Source organism: Carassius carassius, chromosome 26 (genome assembly GCF_963082965.1).
Source record: "Carassius carassius chromosome 26, fCarCar2.1, whole genome shotgun sequence".
NCBI lineage: Eukaryota > Metazoa > Chordata > Actinopteri > Cypriniformes > Cyprinidae > Carassius > Carassius carassius.
In genome coordinates, this window is record NC_081780.1 from 9,081,236 (window position 1) to 9,105,417 (window position 24,182).

Genomic DNA, 24,182 nt, shown 5'->3' on the forward strand with positions numbered 1-24,182 from the left:
TTGTTTGCTATTAACAATAAACATTGAAATTAAAATAAACTAACATTACAAAACAAAGAAACAAATAGGATGGTTAGCAGGGTTGCAATTACAGCCTACATTTAGCTGTTAGACAAATGGGACCAAATATGTTTGTTGGAAATATTTCCCATTTTTCCACTTCCAGAATAATATTTGCTACATTTTTTTTCTTATAATATCTTGTTTAACAGAGCTGGAACTGTTGAGATTGACTGATGCACTCAGGTTTTACTATTCAGATCAATAATTGTATGTTTTTTTTTTTCTTTTTACCAGATATCAGAAAAGAAGAACAAGATCTTTGACTTGGGACAGGCCAAAATCTTATTTTACAAATTTTAATTTGTATCATAGAAATGTGCATACATTTCACACATACATTTACTAATGATATGAAGTTAAAAAATATATATGCTGTACAAATATGCTGTACATTTTGAGGTCTTTCTCACTGAGAATACAAACAATTTTATATTGAACTTTCATAACTTGTATCAGTGGGTAAAAAAATGAAAGCTGACGACAAAGGTGACAGGAAGTTATTTTAAAATCGTTTATTTTCCATGCTTCCTGGAACAATAACAAGAATGTAATTGTGAAACACACAAAACTACACTTTATTTACAAGATAAAAATTACAGAACTTTTCTGCAGGATCTTTAAATCCCATTACTACATACCCGATATTTGGAGGTGTAATTATCTGAATGAGGAGCATAAAATGATAACAAACATCTCAGATGAAGGTAAGCAGAATTTCCGCAACACAGTTTGACAAAATTAGAAATTCAGATCAATATGTAACCTTCTCAATAGGTAAGAGTGGTTGAGAAGAGGCGATGTGTTCCGAACACATAAAAGTATGAGTCAGTCACTGAGCTCCTCCTCGTCACTGAAGTAGGCGCTCTTTTTGATCTTGGGTTTGTGGGTGTCCTCTGATGTAGATGCTTGAGACACATCCTCTGTGACCTGCTTCCTTCTCTTCTCCTCCTCCTCAATGCGTGCTTGCTGACGGTGATAGGCAAAAATTTATTTTTCTCTTTGAACCCTTTTTTTACTAGGAATATTAATGTATGATGACTGAACTGTAGAGTATATAATATTCACGGACCTGGAAAGCAATTGCCTGACTTAAACTGTCCAGTGCTGGATCCTCTCCTTCTTCCTCACTGTCCTCTGGTTCTCTGAAAGAACAAAAGCAGAATATGTATTCACTTATATTATTTGCAAGTTTATAGATATAAAAGATTAAAGAAAAAGTTAAACCCCCAAAAAATGAAAATTTGCTCTAATATTACTCACCCTCAGGCCATCCAAGATGTAGACAAGTTTGTTTCTTCATCGTAACGCATTGAGAAATGTACATCACATGTTAACAATGCATCCTCTGTCTGCAGTGAATGGGTGCCATCAGAATGAGAGTCCAAACAGCTGATAAAAAAAATCTAAATTTTCCACAAGTAATCAACACGACTCTTGTCTAACAATTTAAGGTCTTGTGAAGTGAAAAGGTGCATGATTATAATAAACGCACACAAAAATACAAGTCCATAATGCATAAAAAATGCTTCATCCAGTGAAAAAGTCCTTGTTGTCCTGGTACATCAAAATCCACCAATTTATTTGTTTAGAACTGTGTGGACTGTTTTCTCTTGTGAACAGTGCTTGATCTGTGCATTTTTCTCTCCTAATTCAGATGAGATGACTTTTTCACTGGAGAAGGCAATGTTATGGATAGAAAACTCATTTATTTTAGATAAAAGCAAGAGTTTACATTTGTTTTACAAACAAGCAGCTTTTTACTTCATGAGATGTTAATTGATGGACTGGAGACATGCTGATTACTTGTGGATTATTGTGGTATTGTTTTTTTCCCAGCAGTTTGAACTCTGGCAGCACCCATTCACTCCAGAGGATTCATTGGTGAGCAAATGATGTAAAACATTTCTCCAAATTTTTTCAGATGAAGAAACCAACTCATCTACATCTTTGATGGCCTAAAGGTGAGTAACCTTTCAGCAAATTTCATTTTTGGATAATGCATTCCATTAAATGCATTAAAAAAGCACAGAGTTTGAAATATCAATTATATTATGAACTGCTTACGGCTCCTCAGGCTGCTGCAACTTTTTCTTCTTTTTCTTTTCCTTTTTAGGTGGAGGTTCTCGCTCTCCAAGTAAATTTTTAGGACAAGCGTAACTCAAGTGCCCTTCGTCCTGCCGGAGACAAATTACATGACCTCAAAAAAATATAAGCAATACCATCTACACATTAGGAATATCACAGGGTAAAAATGTAATACATGAACACATTTCAACATATTATCATTAAATAACCCCACATATTATGAATGAAAACTTACCCCACATTCATAACATTTGGATTTGTCGGAGTAGTTTCTCCTTCTGATGAATTCTGTAGCTCTCCCATTGTCGATGGCGATGCTGGCCTTCACCGTTCTCCCAAACAACTGAAAGAGTTCAAGAGCAATCAAAAACTTTGGCTTCATGTGTCCTTTTTTATTATTTTTTTTATTTTTTTTTACTTGATGTCATGTTAAACCATCATACCTGTTTGTTGTTCAGTGATCGGGAGCAATTATGAGCAGACTCTCTGTCTAGGAACAGCACAAACGCCACTCCCTTACTCATCCGTGTCTGCTTGTCTTTGACAACAGTAACCCTTCAGAAAATGATATTGTGACTATGACCAAGCAATACTTTGATAGAATTATAGAGGTATAACAGAATCTATCAACTGCAGCCCAAAAATAAAAGATACTTACTTCACTACCTTGCCATATTTCGAGCATAACTGTGGGGAAGTTGCAAGAAACATGTTAACAATATTTGTAAATTTACTTTAAATTCTGTAATGAAAGAATGTAATATATGGGTGGTAACTATGGCTATGCTCCGGGTGTGTGTTCACTACTCACTGCTGTGTGTTTTGGGTTAAATGCAGACTACCAGTTCCGAGTATGGGTTACCATACTTTGCAAAATCACGACTTTCACTTTCACTTCATAAGGGAAGTGTGATAAGATGTGTTGCTCCCTTATTCTAAGGTATTTGCACAATATTTGTTATGTGACCATATATTTAGAGACAGTCCATTCAAGTTTAAAGTGTGTCCGATGCTTCAGGGTAAGACGTCAAAAAAAAAGATATATACATATGAAATGTATTTGAAATGTATTTTGTTTATTAGTTTCACTTCTTACTCAAGTGGCTTACCCCACTCCCCCAAATATAACTGATGTTATATGTACCTTGTGCAAATCGCTGTTAGTCAAGGAGAATGGGATGTTAGACACATAAACAGTGCTTTTGCTGGGCGCTAATCCACCACTCATATTTATCTTTGATATCTGCAAAAGAATAAAATACATATTTCAAACCATGCAAGGACTATAAACAAAGGTGTGATACTAAAAGAGCTTACGGAAAACATCAATGAAAAAGCATTTCAGACTTACTTAATCGTCAGAATCTTATTGATTTAAAGCAGGTTTACCATAATGACAACAACTGCATTTGTCGTGTCTAAACTTACTAAAATGTACGTTTAATCAGCGTGTAAATCCGATTCAAAATATCAACGCAACGCGACCCGGAAGATAAAGAGACGCTGCCGCCACAACATAACACCCTCTGTCACAAAACAAATTCACTAAATTAATTGCTACTTATATAAACCAAAGAGACCAATGGAAAGGTCTTATAATTAAAATGCGGCAAATACTAGCATCAACATTTTTTTAACAGTTATTTTATTAGGATTGAGTGGTTTTATTTTGAAAAAAGAATATTTGGTCTGAACCCGGAAACATTGTGTTTTTGATTGTGGCTGTGGATGTTTGTTTAGCAACTGACCGAGCGTCTCGCCACGTTTCGTCTCAAAATATTATTATTTAACAAACGTTAATTGGCTACAAAAGACAAAGAAATGTTACATTGACAGGAGGTATGTCAAACAACGAATGTAAACGGTATGTAAACGCTTATTTTGGGGTTAACGCATGTGTTCTCAGTATGCATGCACACTGGTAAAAGACGGTATTACTGCGTCTGGTTTAAATTTGTTTATAATATCACATCAGTTTGTTGACTGGAGATGCAGACATACGGGTAAAACATAAATCAATATAAATTGGAGCTGATTCCTCGTTGACTGTGAATTTAGCACAAACAACGCTCAAATGTAAGCAAAGGTTCTTGCACATCTTTGATAATATATATATATATATAAGTTATATAAAGTCTCGAATACACTGAGCGTTTTAACTTATCAGTCTGATAAGTAGTACAATATTGGAAGTAGATGGAAAATAAAATTAAAGACAAAACCACATTATTTCAGTTAAATTATGAAACGTGTAACGTTAGTTCTGCGCTTCGATATTTTTGTTGCACATCAACGATCTGTTGCAATTTTTCTTCTAACGCCATCTAGCCACAAATATATTGAACAGTGTATTATTAAAAGTCAGAAGTACTTAATTGTAGTGTTTTCTTCTGTACAATAAAATATGATAAAGCCTTTACTTTTCAGTTATTTTGAAAGCAAAGCTTCATATATTTATCAGCAATAATTATTATGGGCCATAAATAATCTGCCAGCTATAGACATTGGCACATCCCTATTCCTGATTCATTTACCTCTCATTTTTTCATAGATAACCATCATACAACTGAAGACAACTGCTTTCCATTCACAAACTAAAAGTAAGTCATTTAGAGAAATAAGATAAAGACTGATATTTACGAATGGATAAATATTATAAAATATGTTTATATTATTTTAAAATGTAAATATGAATAAGATGTAATAAGATATCACCGCGTTATATATATATTTTTTTTCAGTGTTATGCAATATTTAAAGATTTATTGATTGTTGTCATTTGTTTTGTATTAATTTAATTTAATTAGATGTAATAATTCATGTGTAAGTGCCTTACGGTTACTGAGGATTAAATCTTAATATTTCATCTTTGTCCATGTTTTTATATCTCAGTGGCTTTTAGGAGAGAACGAAATCTTAGAGATATTTATGAGGAACGGTTTCAAGCAGGAAGAGTGGTAAAAACTATTTATTTATTTTGTTTTATTTATTCATTGCAATAAGCAGGGGGAGGTTACAATTGAGATATTTGGTTTATGCTGTCAGACAAACGGCTGTGCTTGAGCTTTTTTGATCTTCCAGGGTCCATATCCAAGAGAAGCTCAAGGGGAAAGGAGACCACCCTTCGGGCGGCCAGACGAGGACTACGGCCGTGGCTTTGAATATGATGGCCCTCGGTTTTACCCAAATGGTGCTCCTCGCAACTACCCTGGAGAGGATCAGAGAGGTTATCATGGAGACAGCCATCACTCATTTCCAAACGAGCACAGGGGTGGACCACCCGGGCGAAGGGTAAGTATTAGAGATCAGATGTTTTTTTTTTCTTCCATCTTTAATTTACTTATTTATTGATTTTTTTTTTTTACTTTTTTGTTTCTTTTGTTTCAGTGTATACTTAATGCAGGGCTTAAAGTTCTCCGGCACTGTGCTGGATTTCGGGCATGCAGCGTTTGGCTGCAGAAAAAAATAGTCCTATATATATATATAAAAACATCTTGTTGATTGATATCACTTTTGAGTCCACGAGTTCGCCTACCAATGGTATGAGAGGAGCATAGCTTTCACTCTCAACCAAACTAACATTACTAGCCAATATTATAAACATGAGACATGCATAATGGTATCCATTTGCGGAGTCCCAGCCTCGATGAATGGAGAAGCACAGCAGAAAGCTGCGAGGCGCAATGGTCAAAGATGTCCATCTAGTATTTACATAGAATAACTAATTAAAAAGCAGGGGAGCTTTGTAAACCTCTCAGAATAATCATGTCATCTCCATAAAATGATATGATTGCCAGAACAAATTTGCGGGGATATATATAAAGGTCCTGTTCACACATGATCGCTTAACTTTACCAGTAATTTACCAGTAAAGACTGTATTTGTGAAAGGGGCTAAACTCTTCCTCTGTGGATTTGAATAAACATTCATTCAAAAGTAGAGAAAAAAATAAGCAAAATAGAAAACAATAACAACGAAATTCTACCAAAATGTAAACAACAAATTATTCAATCTGACAAAAAAAAATAAAAAATAAATATGTATTATAACAATTAAAATAATATTAGCATATATAAACAACATTAATGTTCACACTGTTGGTTATGAAGAAGCCATTTCTTAAAATGATGCTTAGATTAGTTAAATGATGTACATTCTCTAATTAATTGTGGTATTGAATTCCACTGTTATGATGCTCTGAATGGAAAAAACAGCTAGACTATATAAGGTTTTTCTAAGTGGAATTATGCAGCACCTCTAGTTACTCTGTTTTCAATAGTTTTAAATGGAATAAAATCAACTAAAGGAGGAGGAGCTAAACCATGCATAATCCTAAGAACTAAAGAAACATTTCTAAACTTGATGTGATCAAACGTGATGTTTTCCCAGCTAAGCAGGTTATGTATTTAAGATATGACAATGGTGAAAAATATATTTTTTTTTTTAAATCTAAAATTTTAATAAAATTTTAACCACTAATTCCAGTGGTTTTAGAGCTATAGCATGTGTATTAGACCATCTTGTCAGACAATAATTAATATAAATATACCTTTTCAGCCTCATTTGATCAGATTTGAACAGTGTTGTTCAATACAGTCATGTAATTTCTTTTGTTTTGATATTTATTTGAGCAAATTATTATTGCCTCATCGTTAGTTTATTTATAAATAGTCATATTAAAGCCTGGTTTTTACTTAAGTCTGTTTGTTACTAAAAATATCAGATTATTCAGTTGTCAAAATAATCAGTAGATTACTTGTTTACCAAAATAAACATTAGTTACAGCCCTAGATTAGTTAAAATATTTCTAAATACAAATGCATTGTTTTACTTTTTGTAATTAAAAGACAAATATTTTGTCATTGAAAATTTTAAAAGTAGTATTAAAATATTTTCACGTTTTAGTGAACTAAGTGTCTGTATTTTGTCTCATCTCGTGAGCTAAGTGTATTGTCACACCCCTACTGTCAATAAGCAGTGATATAGCTCATAATTTTCCAAGTGTATGATACAGCTTAAAAAAAAACAAAAAAAAAAAACTTTTGAATAAAGTCAATAACTTTGCCGTAGTATCCTTTCAAATGTTAAAGTTGTCACAGTCTTTGCATGCGCTGCCCCACCAGAAAAAAGTTCAGGCTCAGGATTTTTACATTTTTTTTTGCTTTATCCCCTGTTAATGTGTAAAACTGTGTCTGTCTGACTTTTTGTTTATTATTTGTGTTAGTTATAGGTATGGTTGTCTTATGTATAAAACTATATATATGTACACTCCTGAATGTTTTGAATAAGGGGGGCAAAAAAAGGGGAAAAAGATCAGATATGGAAAATGCTCAACAATTTGTTGCAATGCAATTGTATATCTCACCTCTTCTTCATATGATTTTGTTTTGCACTTTAGCAAGAGGACTTCCCATACTACAGAGGGCCGAGAGAGGAGCCGCAAGGTGGACGCCAAATGGACTTCAGGTATTTCATAACTGCAAAACGTTACAAAGGAAACAATGTATTCCTGGTGTATTCTGGATAAATGAATCTATCTTTTCTCTCTCTACTCTTTGGAAATAGTGGCTCACACTTGTATACATGTATTTAGATTAGATTTAGCAAAAGTTACAAATACAAAGTGGTTACATGCATTTCAGATAACCTCCAAACATGGTTTGAGTGGCCTTGAAACATTTTGGATCCCCTTTCCGCATTACACATTTCAGTATCTTAATACACTGTGAAAACGCAATGTCAAGAGTCAAGAGTGGACATGTCCACTGAAGCACATGTAATTTCCCCAGCAGATGGCAGGACTGTTCCTTCTAAAAACAAGCTGTGTTCCCTCCAGCTATAATGCCTTGTTTTTATACTCTGAGTAAGACACTAAAGGAAGTTTGTTAATAAGGAGCATAAATCAAACTCTGAGTTGTCCTACATTCTCTGGTTGGTTTTTGTGGTTCAGCTCCCATGGAAATACCCACAGACAGTCACTCTGCCAAATGCAGGAGCACAGTGAGCTTTCCAGTGGTTTTCCTTATCTCTTAATCGGTCTCTCTGGTAATTAAATGCAACAGTTTGCAGCAGAAATAGAGTGCAGCCAAATTAACTTTGTGTTGGTACACCCCTACTTAGAAGCATTAAAAACTTGTTTAAATGGTGACATCATTGTTTTCTCTTCAGCTCTGGCCAAACCCTACGACCCACCGGTGGGTCAGCGGGGGGTGGGGAGGGGGGTGTCATATTATTTTAAAAAAATCTAAAAACTGTGAAGCACAAAACTAGACATATATGATATTTTTTGAAAGCGTAGAACCTCTGCTTTCTTGCAAGTCCCATGATATTTGCATTCATTTTACATAAAAGAAAATAGTAAGGTCTAAATTCGTTCTTCCGCAACCACCCCACTTGAGAAAATCAGACGAATAATGTTCATATTTCATATTTATAGCACACAAACTCACCTAACATAGACAAGTCCCACATCAAATGAAAGCTCTCACTCTCAGGAATGTCCACAGATCTTACGCATTACAGTGACATAACAACGAATAATTTTCAGAAGAATCACGAAAACTGAAATGACTCCTGTGAACAAGCAAACTGCATCATATTTCTGTGCTGATAACTACATCTGTGCGTGCATACTAGCCTAAAATCCTATATCAGCTTTTACTTTAGGTTTTCTTCAAAATGAGACCATTTTTATCAATTTATTCCAAAGTATGTGGGTAGGGCTGTCTTTTAAGTTAAGGTATGCCTACTGCTTTCAGAAATCAAAAATGGTGAATGTAAAAGTACACTTGGTGACTCTAGCGCCACCTTGTGTTTAAAGCTAAATAACTGTGTGAGAAAGGTAGATTTTGGTCCATTCTTACCATTTGGTGGCGCTATTGTAATTAGATCTTAGGGAGTCATGCTCATCTAAGTCTCTCATCTTATTAAAATCAGACATTCCCAAGATTCAGTTATGAAGAATGTCCTTTATATGGTTTTATAAAGCATTTTCTCGCTAATTCGAATAATCGTGCTTGTCAAACATGTTTAAAAGTGCCTGTTTTGACCTTTTCAGTGCTTTAATTTAATCTGTCGTGATTGGTAGTGAGAAGTTGCCCTTTTTTTGGCTTGGGGTAATATTCTAGTTTCATATTGGCAGTAAGGACAGACATGTGGTAATTTGCTCTGTTAGTCCAGGGCAGACAGGGTCACCTGCACTTCAAACAGATGTGAGGGTCATTAAAGTTTTGTGAGGACACTGTGTGCGGACACATTGTCGTGTGTGTTTGTGAGAGGGGAACCTGGCTGGGGTTCAGGCCAGGGTCACCCGGACCAGGTGCCAGTGATTATTTTACGTCCTCCCTCTCGCCTGTGCGGCAGGCCGTATAAGTGGCACGTAATCAGCCTGTGCGACCGACCGGAGGGCCCTGGCAGGGAAAGCGAGTCAAGGGGGAGCAGAGTTTTACTCTCAGGTTTTACTGCTGCTAGAACAGATGTGTGTTAATGAATGTCTTGGTTGCGGGCAGACTCGGCAGAGCTGCGATGCTGCTCTGTCAGGCAGCGCTGCAACTTTTTACAAGCCTCATTTTGCCCTTTTCTTTGTGCAGTTTATATTGAGTTGCTTTTTACAAGCAGGATGTGAAGCCTCTGGCTTGGGCCTTGCACAAATAGGTACAGTCTTAAATGAATTAGCCCAGTGTGGAAACTAGTTTAAGAGAATCTCCTCTGTGTCATCAGGACCAGTGTAGCAGAATATATTCTGTCCCTCCTTTTCTGAATATTTATTAACCAATACAAGTCTTTAACACAACAAGGGATACTTCATCCAAAAACGAAAATGCTAAAGTTTTTTTGTGTGTGTGTGTTCATAAATTGGTCGGATGTGGTTTGGATATGGACAAAAACAATCCTTCAAAATATAATCTTTTGTCTTCCATAAGTCAGTCATATGTGTTATGGAAATATGTGTATGATAGATATAAAAAAAAGAGGATTAATTGAAGCGACAATCACAGTCCTGAGGCTGGTGGAAATCTCTTGTCTCCTCTTCCTTGACCCTTCAGACTCTGACCCTACAGAGCACGGTTCATATAAACAAGCATCTTAAGATTAACAGATTGTCCCCCCTTCAACCCCCTTCTTAACCTGTCAGAGGACAGTGGACAACCATTTAAACCACACTTTTTTACTTATTTTGCTTGTTTTTTTTTTCATTTTTGGTAATCTTTTCCTAAGTTTGCTTAGTTTTTGCTTAATTTAGTAAATTTTGGTCTAGTATATATTTTTTAAAAAAAAGTTATATTTTGTGTTTTAATATGTTTTCAAGATTAATGTTTACCTGTGTTTTTTTTTTTTTTTTCAGACCGAGCAATCGTGCAGGTCCTCCCCCGAATGCTCGAGTCCTGGGTGCTCATCCTCCTCCACCCAGGTCTCTGCCTACAATAGCCCCTGATGCAGGAGACGACACCCTCATACAGGCCATAATGAACCTGGACCGGGGGTTTGTATTCACATACGTTAAAAGTAAAGTGCCTCATGTTATTCAACTAGGGAAGAGATACTCAAGAAAACTGCGTATCTGTGCTCATCTCTCTCACAGGGAGGAGCGGGACAACTTGAGAAGAAAGGCGCCGTTCCCTCCAGTACGTGAGCGTTCTCCAGCTCGGCGGGACGTCCCCCCTTCCCCTCACAGTCGGTCGGGGTCCAGCATAAGTAGCCGCAGCTACTCACCAGAGCGGGGCAAAGTGCATCCTTTCCCACCTCAGCAGGGGAAAAGTATGAAAAATCTTCAGTCAAAATGCCTGTTCAGTTACTACTTAGTATTTCTTTGGTTTTGAGTTATTTACACTACTGTTCAAATTTTTGGGTTTAGAATGGAAGTGTATATACTTATACACAAATATTGAGGCATTTATGACCGCAACATTTCAACCTCAACTCAACATTGTTTAATGCCAGTGGTGTTCGCAGGTATAGACAGTCTGCCAAACCTCTCTGCATTTCACTTGGAGAAATCTCATTGGCTGGATCTCCCACACACACAGACTCTAGATGGTACAAAGGGTCAGTGCACAGCTTGAAGTGTAGTCTTTGACCTGACGTGGACTAGTATTTGAAACATTTAAAAGCCTGTTGATTGATTTAAGGGCTTTCATGACTAATTTGCACGCAAGCACATTTTAATTCGCCCAGCTGCAGAGTGGAAAGACCTTCCATGGATGCTTTATTTCTCATTGATACGTCCTAAATGCTTCCCAGACAGGTTTGATGTGAGTTATCGTCTTTGAAAACAGACAACCGCCACCGTCCACCGCAGACCTCCGGTCACAGATGATGTCATTCAAAGCCTGTCCTAATAAAGACTCCCATCTGTGTTTGTTTCGCTGTTCTCTGTTACTATAATGAAATCCTCAGTAATAAGTTCCAGAGTGACGCTTCGAGCAGCCAATATTGGATGCATGTGTTTGGGTTGACGTACACCAAGTGAGCGTCCCAAGATTATGCAGCTGTGAAAAAATGAAGCAGGCTTGCATGGGATCATGTGATCTGATCTCTAATACTGATCAAAGAAATGCATCAAAAACACCTGAATTATTGCTCACTAAAAAGACTGTTTGTTTACCCTTTTATTTGTATCTTTTATGATGATGATGATATACAAATTTTTTTTCCTGTGTTTCAGGATTTGAGGAGCCGTTCGGGCCAGGCAGGGGACCGGGTGAGTAAAACATTGTCGATTATCCGGTCATATTGATTGATATTATACATCATAAAACCTGCATGAATTCAATTTTTAAAAATGGTCATTTACTCAAACATTTTTTTTTTTGCTAAAACAATTTAACATAGCTTGTTGGAACATATGGAGAAAAATGAATTAATATAAATGTTCATCTTTTTACTGGATAACATACAGGCGGACATATCACTGGAAATAAATAAACACAACAGTGTGGTCTTGTATCATCCTGATATGGTTTATTTTGCAATTATGATTGGTTGACTATATTTTTCCAATAATGAGATGGCTACTTTCCAAATAAATAAATAAAGATGGCTACTTTCCAAAGAAAAAATTCAATTGCATGCACATAATTTTACTGTTAAAAAGTTTGGGGTTGGTAAAATTAACAAGGCTGCATTTATTTGATGAAAAATGCAGTAAAGAAGTAATATTGTGTAATATATTTACTGTATAAAATAAATGTTTTATCTTATATTTTAAAATGTAATTTATTCCTGTGATGGTAAAGCTGAATTTTCAGCAGCTGTTACTTCAGTCTTCATTAACACATGATCTATCAGAAATCATTCTAATATGCTCTGTTGGTGCTCAAGAAACTTTTCTTAATATTATCAACATTGAAAACAGTTCAATGTTTTTGTGTAAAATGATACACTGATTATTTTAATATAAAGTTAAAAAGAGTGATATTTATTTAAAATAGCAACCGTTTATTTTCTTGTTTGATGAAGTTAATGCATCCTTGCTGGTTAAAAGTATTAACATAAATAAATAAATAAATGAACTGGCCAAACATTTGAATCGTAGTTTACCTGGGTATTCAGTCACCTGGGTACCATTTTATATGAATATTTTAGAAACCAAAAAATTAAAAATAAATCATATTCCCCTTGAATCCTTATAAAGTAAGTTTATGGCTCACACGCAAGAAGATTTTGTTTCGCTTTACTTTATAAGTTAAAGGTCAGCCCGCAGTCACGGTAACTTGAGAGAAAGCGTTGCTAATCGCACCATTGTAGAGCCTCATTTTGTTTGTCTGCTATCCTCGCACTTCCTTTGGCCGGGGTTCGTAAAAAGTCCACAGGAGTGTGTCTGATTGCTAAACCTTTCCTTTTTCTCTAGCTTTCATCCGTTCCCTTTTTTGCTTTTCTTTGCCAGATGTTTGATATGCATGCATACGTCGCAAGGAGATTTAGATTGGAATCTTAAATCTGTGTAAATCTAAACAGAACTGCTGGTTATAGGCTTCTCTCCGCTCCAAATCAATTTAGCGAGCATTCCTTGATCTCTTGCCGACGAATCCATAGGTGTTGAGCACACAGCTCACATGGAGAGGGTCACGGGGTGACACTGCAGGGAAGAGTCCTGATCGGCAGCGAGGGAACCACCTGGTTCTGCACGCCAGCTGGATATTCGGAAAACGAGCAGGATCCGTTCCAGCATGTGAAAACGTTTATGGCACCAAATGAGTCAAGCAAGGCCATATTCCGTGGCTTTCTGGGGGATGTTGATCCATGTCCAAACTATAGCTGTATTGTTGGCTTACGTCCTACAACAGATGCTTTGTTTCTTATGTTCTGATCCCAGTCTTTCATCTTCTACAGACAGGGAAAGGCCCCCCGGCCCCTCTGTGAGTGCATCACGAGACGGTTCGCCCCATAGCTCCGTATCAGCCACTAAGGTGAGTCGCTCACACACACACGACTCCCAAACAGATGTGCTTACCAGAACACTCCCTTTCATCTGCTAAAATAATAATAAGTGTGACATGCCAGCAATTTCAGCTGATGGTGAAAAAACTGGAGATTTTTTCCTTCTTTTTGAAAAGCTGCTTGCTTGCGCTTTCCTCTCTCCCATATGGTGGGGTTTAAAGGGTACTATTTGGCGTATGAAAGGCAAGCGGCCCGTGTCGTGTTTGTTCAGACTGTAAGCACGGTACTGACACAAAACACGGCGGGTCGCTGAAGGAGAGTCATGGACATCATTGGGCCACCCAGGCCGCAGCAAGGCTAAAAACTCTCGGCTTTATCACAACATCTTATCAGAGGCTCAGAGCACTCTGGGCATACTCTTGGGAGCACTGAGAGCCTAAAATAATTTGGCTTACGTGTTTCTCTCATGTACTCTCTTCTTTTTCCTTTTTTTGTGTTTAGGTGAACCGAATCTGAGAATAATCATGGTGAACATACAAATTTTCTTTGCTGATTTTTAAATAAACGAAAAGAAAAGAAAGAAAAATTCTAATTAAAAATAATTACATTTTACTCTCTGTGAATATTTTATTCTTTTATTTGTAATGCAAACTAGTTCTTTCACTGATTCCCAAGACATTGGCTTTCCTTACTTAAAAAGCTTGAGAAGTGCTAATTTATTTTTAAGTTTTCGTTTATAGGTTTTTTTTTTCCCACAAAATTTAATATTTCAGGTCTATCACCCAAATTGTAAAGAAATTATTCAGGGTTTTTTGATAATTTTTAAGATTTAAGTTGGTAGAATAAATACTTAACAACACCAGAAAAATTTAACTGTGTATTGTAAATGTATGATGTTCAAAATATTTAAAAAATCATTTTTTTAAATATTTAAAAAACATTTTTAATATATAATAAAATATATCTATTACAAATTATAAAATATTATTTGTATATTAGTTGTTTTCTTATAAAATATCACCATTTATAATACATATAAAGTTATTATGGATATATAAATTTTAAATATATATACTGATAGATATTTAACACATTATTTTTGTATTTGAGGGTGACCCATATTGAGTGAAGGAAAGGGAAGTTGGAGGTTGCACCCAAACATATGCCATTACATATACAAGTAATTTGTAAAATAATTCAACTTTTGTTTTTTGTCTTGTCCCAGTACTCAATCAGTGTTTTGATGCAAGAATGCTTGAATCAAGCTTCAGTTTCAAGCCAACACGACATGAAATGCCTTATTAAAGAACCTCTGTGGGTTTCTTTTGTTTGATCACTTAGATTCACCTCTGAACCATGTACAGATGAAAGTTGTTTCTGGTTGTTGGATGTCTCGGTCCTTCAGCCTTTGATCTTCTTCCATAGCTCTGTTTTTGGGGCATAAGCCATAACCTTGTGCCTTAGATGAAAAGGCTTTGCCAGTGTAAACTCGGCTTGATAGGCGGTCTCTTAAGTTCAACAAACACACTTGTTTTGGGGATTCATTGTTTGAAGAACAAAGAACAGATGATTTTGCTGTGGTGGGCTCATATTTGTTTGTAATGCCTTTGCAGGTCTTGTCTTAAATATATTTCTATCCCCACTTAGATCAAATGATTATTATTTTGAGTTTGTTTAATTAGTGTTGTACAATTATATTTATTTTCTTCTTTTTTTAGACAAAAAGTATCCAATTAGGTCCAAGTCGTAGATCTAAATAGACAGAGCCAAATTGTTAACTTTTTTTGGACTTGTTTCCATTCTGTCATTGTTCTGCATTTGGAGAACTTTTCCTCTTTTCTGTTTTGGAGAAAACAGGACTTCCCAAATGTTGATTTCCAGCATCTGTTGGGATGTTTTACTCTGAACATGTTTCTGGATTAATCTAGCCTTTAAAAGTGCCTTGTCCTGTGTACTGCAGGAGGACATGACAATGGTGGAGGGGCCCACAGATGAAGTTCCACCCACCGTAGATGAAGCTTCCTCTGTCATGGACGACTTTCAAGAGCGACGAGCTCAAGCTATTGCTGCCAAGGCTCGGGAAATTGAGAAGGTTTGAGAAACGCCAAAAATTGCTTTGGAGCTTTTCTTCTTCCATAGTTCTGAGAGTGTCTAAATTAGTTAGGAAAAGTGTATTGCCAGTTTTTTAATGGCCACATACTTGTTTTAATGGCTCCTTTTCATGATGCTGTATATTATTAATAGGGTTGCCAGAAAGAGTTTAACTATTTACATTTTAGGTTATTTAAAGCATTGAAAGAGTACAGTACGGCATTTATTATGTTCAACAACATAATTTAAAAGAGGATTTTGGGTACTTCTGAGTACTTCCACTTTTTGTCTTTTTCCTTCCTTTTTATCCATCACATTTACTAAGGAGATACAAAGGTAAAAGACCCACTGTCTCAGCTTTCTGTACAAGTTCAGAACGATCATAATAAAGTTCCTGCTCTCTCCTCCTCTTCTTTACTGGCCCTATTAAATGAAAGATGGAATCCCACAGGATTGGTGAGCCAGCCCTCCTACTAGCTCGTTTCCACTGTCGAGCTTAAAGTGGGCGTGCTAGTGCGTGCCAGGGCCAGTCACATTTCCACTGTCACTTCTGGGGCTTGATCGTGCCTCGCCGGGGCTTCCTCGGGGCCAACGGACGGGGTTTTTTTGGCCTGACGAAAACCTTGGGCCAAAGCGGGCCAGCTGGGGCTAGAGGAGTGGTTATGAACAAAGGCGGAGTTTCTCTTAGCTCAGCGCTGCGGATCATTTCAGAAAGATAACAGCTATAACACCAGCATTAAAAACTTTTTTAAATAAGTTGAGCTCAAAACTCACTTTCAGCCAGCAGCATGTGTTTGAAATAATTTGATCGGATGTGGATTATAATCACCATACAAGGTCAGAATTATTTATAAGTGATGTAAAAGACTATGCACGCTAGGCATTAACATTACCATAGTAAACATGGTAAATGTGATCGTTTAAAGAAATCAGACATCAGCTTCTTATTCTCCATCACAATCGTATATTTATTTAGTACCTTATATTATCTGTCATAAGTCTCATCTCGAGACGTTAGCTCCACGTAGCCTATCATAAAAATATAATAATTTCTTTTGTTCGGGAGCTTTCATGAAAATAGAGATATTATCATTCATTCTAAATGTGACATATAAAGGATAGCTACTGTGGCTACAAATAAACAGAAACAGACTTGACTGAATAAGCAGGCTATTTTCATAACGCTTAAGCGTTAAAAATAAATCAAATAAATATAAATACATTTATTCTGATAAATTAATTCATTATGATCAATGTATCACTTATTCTAAAACATCAATGGTTTTGAATTTGAATATTTAACAAAGCATGCAAAAAAACCCCGCTTTTATCATGTTTGTTTTGTGATCGCTCTAGTTCCAGTGACTTATTTCTTAGTTTTCTGATAACTTCTCTTTGTTGGTGAAATCATGGGGTCGCGTGACATTGTTCCTGAGAGGCGTGTAAAGGGCGTGTTTTAGTGACGCGCAGCAGAGCTTCAGGCCTGAATGTGGAAACCCTGCGTTATTCTGGCCTCGGTGCTAGCGGTCCGAGGCTATTAACCCCGACCGGCCAATTTTAAGCCCTGGCTCGCACTGGCCCGACAGTGGAAATGCGGCTATTGAGAACAAGCCTTTGGCTCAATAGCTGCTGGCGATGCACAGTTTTAAATGTCGGATTTGTCCCAACCATGAGCTTTATTCGGCTTATTTACATATCGAAAATAAATCTGATTTTATGTATGGCTAAGATTTCCTTAACAGGAAGCCCCTTGAATCAGTTATAGTGTTTGAATAGCTCTTTGTATTCTCGATCACTTAAGCATCATTTCCTGCATAAAGGACTGACAGATCTACATTTCTGTAATTTGTTCAGGATTTTTTTTTTCTGCACTTCTTTTGAAATAGAAGTCAAAGTGTGTTTTGATTTGCCCTGAATGCACATATTTCAGTGACAGTGTTTGGATGCCTTTCAGGCCAAAGCCTGTTATTTCACAAAGTGTGTGTGTTGTTTCTGTTTAAGTGTCCACCAGATGTTTAGCTTCTCCTTTAATCTGGTCTAGCCATCTCTACACTCTGCACTTTACCTTTTTTCAACAAACATTTAGCTGGCATGCACTATACAGCATGCTTTTTGGTTTCTAAACAGTCGTGGCCAAAAGTTTTGAGAATTATATAAATATTGGAAATTGGAAAAGTTGCTGCTTAAGTTTTTATAATAGCAATTTGCATATACTCCAGAATGTTATGAAGAGTGATCAGATGAATTGCATAGTCCTTCTTTGTCATGAAATTTACTTAATCCCAAAAAAACCTTTCCACTGCATTTCATTGCTGTCATTAAAGGACCTGCTGAGATCATTTCAGTAATCGTCTTGTTAACTCAGGTGAGAATGTTGACGAGCACAAGGCTGGAGATCATTATGTCAGGCTGATTGGGTTAGAATGGCAGACTTGACATGTTAAAAGGAGGGTGATGCTTGAAATCATTGTTCTTCCATTGTTAACCATGGTGACCTGCAAAGAAACGCGTGCAGCCATCATTGCGTTGCATAAAAATGTCTTCACAGGCAAGGATATTGTGGCTACTAAGATTGCACCTAAATCAACAATTTATAGGATCATCAAGAACTTCAAGGAAAGAGGTTCAATTCTTGTAAAGAAGGCTTCAGGGCGTCCAAGAAAGTCCAGCAAGCGCCAGGATCGTCTCCTAAAGAGGATTCAGCTGCGGGATCGGAGTGCCTCCAGTGCAGAGCTTGCTCAGGAATGGCAGCAGGCAGGTGTGAGCGCATCTGTACGCACAGTGAGGCGAAGACTTTTGGAAAATGGCCTGGTGTCAAGAAGGGCAGCAAAGAAGCCACTTCTCTCCAAAAAAAACATCAGGGACAGATTGATCTTCTGCAGAAAGTATAGTGAATGGACTGCTGAGGACTGGGGCAAAGTCATATTCTCCGATGAAGCCCCTTTCCGATTGTTTGGGGCATCTGGAAAAAGGCTTGTCCGGAGAAGAAAATGTGAGCGCTACCATCAGTCCTGTGTCATGGCAACAGTAAAGCATCCTGACACCATTCATGTGTGGGGTTGCTTCTCATCCAAGGGAGTGGGCTCACTCACAATTCTGCCCAAAAACACAGCCATGAATAAAGAATGGTACCAAAACACCCTCCAACAGCAACTTCTTCCAACAATCCAACAACAGTTTGGTGAAGAACAATGCATTTTCCAGCAGGAGCAAAAAAGGCAAAAGTGATAACTAAGTGGCTCGGGGACCAGAATGTTGAAATTTTGGGTCCGTGGCCCGGAAACTCCCAGATCTTAATCCTATTGAGAACTTGTGGTCAATCCTCAAGAGGCGGGTGGACAAACAAAAACCCACTAATTCTGACAAACTCCAAGAAGTGATTATGAAAGAATGGGTTGCTATCAGTCAGGATTTGGCCCAGAATTGATTGAGATGATGCCCAGTCGAATTGCAGAGTTCCTGAAAAAGAAGGGCCAACACTGCAAATACTCTTTGCATAAATGTCATGTAATTGTCGATAAAAGCCTTTGAAACGTATGAAGTGCTTGTAATTATATTTCAGTACATCACAGAAACAACTGAAACAAAGATCTAAAAGCAGTTTAGCAGCAAACTTTTTGAAAACTAATATTTATGTAATTCTCAAAACTTTTGGCCACGACTGTACACTTAATATACATCTAAAGGGTTGTGGGACACAAAAGTAGAAATTTTGAATAATGTGGCAGTTGCTCTTTTCCATTAAATAAAACAATGAGTTGATAATAACAAACTAAAATATTTTAAGCGTCAAAGCATCATAAAAATGGCCTGTATGACTCTTGAGCTAGTTTCCATGTCTTCTGAAACCATATGATGGCGTACAAGCAAGAAAACCATTGATCTTGATTCAAACGTGAGAGTTTATGTGATTGGACAAAGGATTGTTCTTGTATGTTTAATCTTTTGTTTTCTGCACTCAGCATCTGGATCATTACTTCATGAGTTGGACTGATCTGGTTCTTGAGTTCAACACTGACTCAATGGTCTGTTCACAACATTTAACTGTTTACTGAAGAATTCAGTAAATAATGACTTCCAAGTTTAGTTTGTTCCTATCTATCATGCGCTATCATATGGCTTCAGGAACCTTGAAGTTAAGTGTCACTTGATTCTTTATGGTGCTTTTGCATCCATTTTGCAGTGTGAAAGCCTCATACACATGGGGACCAATTAAATGGAAAAGACCGACCAGTGCAATTCTTCAAAGTTGTAACACCAAAGAGTATAATTTATGGTTAAACTTTTTGTTTTTATCTGTTCAACCTGATGATCATCATCTTTTTTTATTATTATTATGTTTCATCTTGGCAGAGAGCATATACTTTAAACAAGTTCAGTTCAAGTCAAGCTCAAAGAGGAATCTAGCTGGGTCCTGATTGTTTTGTTTTGACCAGCAAGACGTTTATTTTACAGATGAGCCCGTGTGTTTCTAACGAGACTGAATTCCTTGCTGCTAAAGTACTGTAAGTAGGGCATCTTTGTTGTCATAGTTCTGCAGTCCGCGGTGAGGCTTAATCTGGGTCTGAAGCAAGGCTTTTGAGGTCCATCAGGGATGTTTGATTCCTTCGTTTGTTAATCGCGTTTGATGTTTCTGATCTGAAAATGTCAGATCAAATAAAATAATAGACTAATACACAGTTGCCCCTGAAGGCCATTACCCTTACATGATGTTTTGCTATGCTTAGGTTTTCTATGCTCCTGTTAGAGAACACAGGCATTAGAGTATGCTATATTAAGGTGAATATGCATCCTTAACAGTTATTTTGGATTGTAAATTAGTTCTGTGTGGTTTTTAGTCAATATGCTTGGGGGCATCTATATGCTAATGTACTGTATGTACAGTAAATTTCTTGACAATTTGATTCACAAGCTATTTCATTGGAGACGTTCATTTCATTTAGGTAATGTTATGTTTACTCCATATTGCTGGGCGTACAGATGAATATATTGAAACTTCACATGGCAAAATATTATACTCAAAGCTTTTATATATAATTTAACCTAACTTGGTCTTACACAACTAGAACTGAACTTTCACTGAACCACTCTGAAAGTTATTAGTGTATAGATACTTTCCCACTTTTCCCTCCTTGTCTTTCCCACCCTTCCTGAATAATTCTCTGCTATCTTTACCCGGAATCAGGAATCAGCCTCCCACAGTACAAAAATGGCACATGAAAGGCTGAACAAGAACACACACACTCTCTAGGTCCTGTTCAGCTTTCCTGTTTGATTGGGTTACAGAGGTGGGGTTCACAGGAAGTCTATGGAAGTAGAGCATGCATTAGGAAATCGCTTCCCAGCATTCTTGGAATTGTTCTGAATTATTTAAGCTCAGTGTGGCTTTGTATGTTCAAGGTTATCTCATAAAAGGACAGCATAGCAGTATGAATTAGAAACACAACTGATAATAATAAAATGTTTAATTTGATCATTGCAAAACAGCAGAAAAATGTTGCAAATAGAATAAATTTGCTTTAAAAAATAGCGGTCTTTCAGAACTTCCTGTTAACCTCTGCTTCAGATCATCCCTGCTTACTGAGTTTAGTAGTGGTTTATTGTGTAACGAGGAGTGTTTTCTACTGTACTCAGATGACATTGCAATAACAGTACCATAACCCCCTCTTCTCATCTAATTTGAATTTAATTCTAGGCCACACATACAGTTAACGCCCACATGGACTCTCAATTATTCATGGGAATCTCATGTACTAACTTTTTCAGGGCTAGGATCTGTAACTCATATCTGACTTAAGATTTTATGTCTGGCATACAATAAAATGGGCACAAAAAAAGACTTTAATGACCTAAATATCGTAGAATATAAAGATGTTGTAACATTTACTGTTGCTCACTAAAATTTCACCATTAAAATACAGTTCATTTAATAGGAATCGGTGCGATTTGGAATTCACCCATGCAGATTTATCATTCAAGTTTTTCATGCAAACTTGCTACATCAGCAAACAATGAATGTCTGTAAGTCCGGTTCCTTGATTACCGCTAAATCGCCATCACCTGCTTTTAAATGGAGAGGCATTTAATAGGCAGAGCCGTAGATCACTGACAAGCTACGCAATATCGCGTTCATTATCGAAGGTGATTCATCTTGGAACCGGACTTACAGACTAGGTGCGCATGATCACATCGTTAGATATATCGCCCAGCCCTAGTATATAGTACTGGTTTAAATTTTTATAACTTACATTAACATTTATTTTCAACCCCCTTTTATAAAATAGCACATATGCTACAAGGCTCCAGCAACCAGGTTTATTTGCTGTGTGTTAATGCAATTTAAACAGTCCCACAGATTGACTATTTTACTGCATTCTCTTAACCTGCAGCCTTAGGCTTCTGAGTACTTCCTTTCTACATCATTTGTCCATTCTCTTCTGGAATGTTCTAATTGACTATTAGAGTCTTCTCATTTAACCTATTCGACTTAATGATTATTAGAGGCTGTTCTCACACAAGAACTCTGGGCTTTGTGTGTGGGCCTCTGTGATTCCTGGAACCAGGATCTCAGTCATGGGAAAGAGCCCTTATGTTAGAAGCTAATGAGCTCACTGCAGAAATTATTAGTCGGCACAATTAGTTGGGTGGCCACATTTCTTTTCCAGACTTGTGGGGGCAGGTAGCAGGAACCACTGAAGATACGCATTGTCTTTTTTTATTTAATTATGCCCAAAGTTTTCAGTTTCTGTTATATTTTAAGTACTTACAGATGTTGTTGTATGGTTATGTAATGCCAGGGCCATGTTGGAAACTGGCGAGATGTTTAACCATCAGTTTCTTTCAGTTTTGGCTGGGTGCATTGTGTTGCTCTGTGCCATCGTTTAGTCGTGACAGTCTCCTGATGTAAATATATGATCTCCAGCTATAAGTTACATGTCCTGAGGGCTGTGTGTGAGTCAAGGTAATTGCAGAGGTTATGCAGTCTCCCCTGGGTCTGAAGCATTGCTTTGATGTCCAGAAGTGTTTGATTATCCAACCACAGTAAACATAACTGAGCTCTGAGAGTTTTGGTTTGGGGCTTAGTTCTATCGTCTGGATGGTAGATCAGAAAGGCAGAATGTTCTCCTAAATACAAAACAAAACCGCTCTCTATCCCCATGTCTTTTGTGAACAGAAATAGTTAGATTTAAGATGATTTCATGGTCTGTTCAATGAGATGGTCGTGACTGAATTTGCCAGAAAAGTAAAGCACCAAGCAGAGTATATTGTTTCCAATTAGAGTATTGCGGCAAATTTGCTGCTTAAAAATGTAATGTTAAATACAACTTTTCATTTATTTTTCAAGGCCAATGAAAATGTTAAAAGGTTAACAACTTATCTGAATGGTTTGCTCGGCAGAATTTTTTTTTTTTTTTATTGTGATCTCCAGGATGATTTATCAATGAATTGTTGTCTGAGCTTGTCAAGGCATGTGTTTTTATGTTGGTCAGAAAGCCAAATGGAAAAGAAAACCAAATTTTACGGTGCCAAATTTAACACACTTTCAAGAACCTTGTTTGATGAGGTATAAGTAACTAGACATGATTATAAACTGTTATGCATTGATTGTGGATTTCCAATGTCATTTGTGTGCACATTGGACATGTTGGACAATATTACAGCTTTATAATTTCAGACATTGGACTGTTTTATAGGTCTATCGTCAGGACTGTGAGACGTTTGGCATGGTGGTGAAGATGCTGGTGGCCAAGGAACCCACCTTAGAAAAGCCCCTGCAGAACCCACTGAAAGAGAACCTGATTGAGATCCGTGAGCGATGCCTTGATGACTTGAAAAACTTCATTGCTGAACTAGATGAAGTGGTACGACAGCCTGAACCTGCTGTCTAAGGTGGCCCCATTTACTCAACCAGCAGTTTTTCCTCCCTCTGTACCTATACAAAAGTCCTTCATTGTTTTTTATGGTTTATGTAAAGGCCAATGTACTTTGTGTACTGAGTGTCCACCTAAAAGAAATCTTCCTGGTTTGCAACGGGGCAAGGAAAATCTCTTTATGTATTTCATTTATGTGGTTCCGTTCATCCATTGACACTAGTCGATGCCAGGTTGTATAATCTTTTTGTAACCTTTCAACATTAAGATAAATAAAAATAAAAAATAGATGGCAAACACAAGGAAAGCAGTGTCAGAAGAGGGTTTGCTCTTTTCATCATTAATTGCAAAATCTATAGAGATTATTAACCTACTGAGGAGATTTACTAGATGATGCTGTTTGTTCTGAACAATTGTGTATAAACTGAAAGGGTTCTATGTTGTTGCCAATTAATTCCCTTACATTCAAACCAGTAAGAAAAGTTGAAGAATGAATTATGGTAAGTAATCTGTATGGGTTCAGCAAATTGCTGCTATCTGTAGTACTGTTAAACTGTGCAGCTGACAATAATGCATTTTCATCTTTTTTTTTATCACATTTTCTGGCCACTATATTGTGAAAACCCAACACAAGTATTTGTGTAGTTTTTTCCTTTGTTTAGTATTAAAGAATCTTGAACCTACTACAATGCA

General features: G+C 36.9%; 2 protein-coding genes across 3 annotated transcripts; one reads left to right on the forward strand and one right to left on the reverse strand.

Moving 5' to 3' along the window:
* Positions 1–560: 560 nt before the first annotated feature.
* zcrb1 (zinc finger CCHC-type and RNA binding motif 1) lies at positions 561–3,684 on the reverse strand. Its single transcript, XM_059511059.1, has 8 exons — positions 3,500–3,684; positions 3,293–3,391; positions 2,807–2,835; positions 2,592–2,703; positions 2,384–2,491; positions 2,128–2,237; positions 1,133–1,205; positions 561–1,029 (listed from the first exon to the last, which is right to left on the reverse strand). Exons 2-8 carry the CDS (start codon positions 3,374–3,376, stop codon positions 889–891), a joined length of 657 nt encoding a protein of 218 aa, XP_059367042.1. The 5' UTR covers positions 3,377–3,391; positions 3,500–3,684; the 3' UTR covers positions 561–888.
* A 157-nt stretch (positions 3,685–3,841) lies between these two features.
* Positions 3,842–24,172, forward strand: pphln1 (periphilin 1). Of its 2 annotated transcripts, none has more exons than XM_059511058.1 (11): positions 3,842–3,987; positions 4,700–4,748; positions 5,041–5,105; positions 5,230–5,439; positions 7,547–7,614; positions 10,493–10,630; positions 10,730–10,905; positions 11,813–11,848; positions 13,480–13,556; positions 15,488–15,619; positions 23,313–24,172. In XM_059511058.1, coding segments are annotated over exons 2-11 (1,098 nt in total). In that variant the 5' UTR covers positions 3,842–3,987; positions 4,700–4,747; the 3' UTR covers positions 23,508–24,172. The 2 variants fall into 2 exon arrangements, with proteins under 2 accessions (XP_059367041.1, XP_059367040.1); XM_059511057.1 differs by having other exon boundaries at positions 3,850–4,012.
* The last annotated feature ends 10 nt before the right edge of the window (positions 24,173–24,182 follow it).

Excerpts from the sequence above, each read along its gene's own strand:
- zcrb1 (XM_059511059.1), bottom strand. The coding sequence starts at position 3,376 with ATGAGTGGTGGATTAGCGCCCAGCAAAAGCACTGTTTATGTGTCTAAC. Across the intron at positions 2,238-2,383 it reads CCAAATGTTATGAATGTGGG|GACGAAGGGCACTTGAGTTA; the intron begins GTAAGTTTTCAT and ends TGTCTCCGGCAG. Across the intron at positions 1,206-2,127 it reads TTGCAGCAGCCTGAGGAGCC|AGAACCAGAGGACAGTGAGG; the intron begins GTAAGCAGTTCA and ends TTGTTCTTTCAG.
- pphln1 (XM_059511058.1), top strand. Across the intron at positions 7,615-10,492 it reads GGACGCCAAATGGACTTCAG|ACCGAGCAATCGTGCAGGTC; the intron begins GTATTTCATAAC and ends TTTTTTTTTCAG. Across the intron at positions 13,557-15,487 it reads GCTCCGTATCAGCCACTAAG|GAGGACATGACAATGGTGGA; the intron begins GTGAGTCGCTCA and ends TGTGTACTGCAG.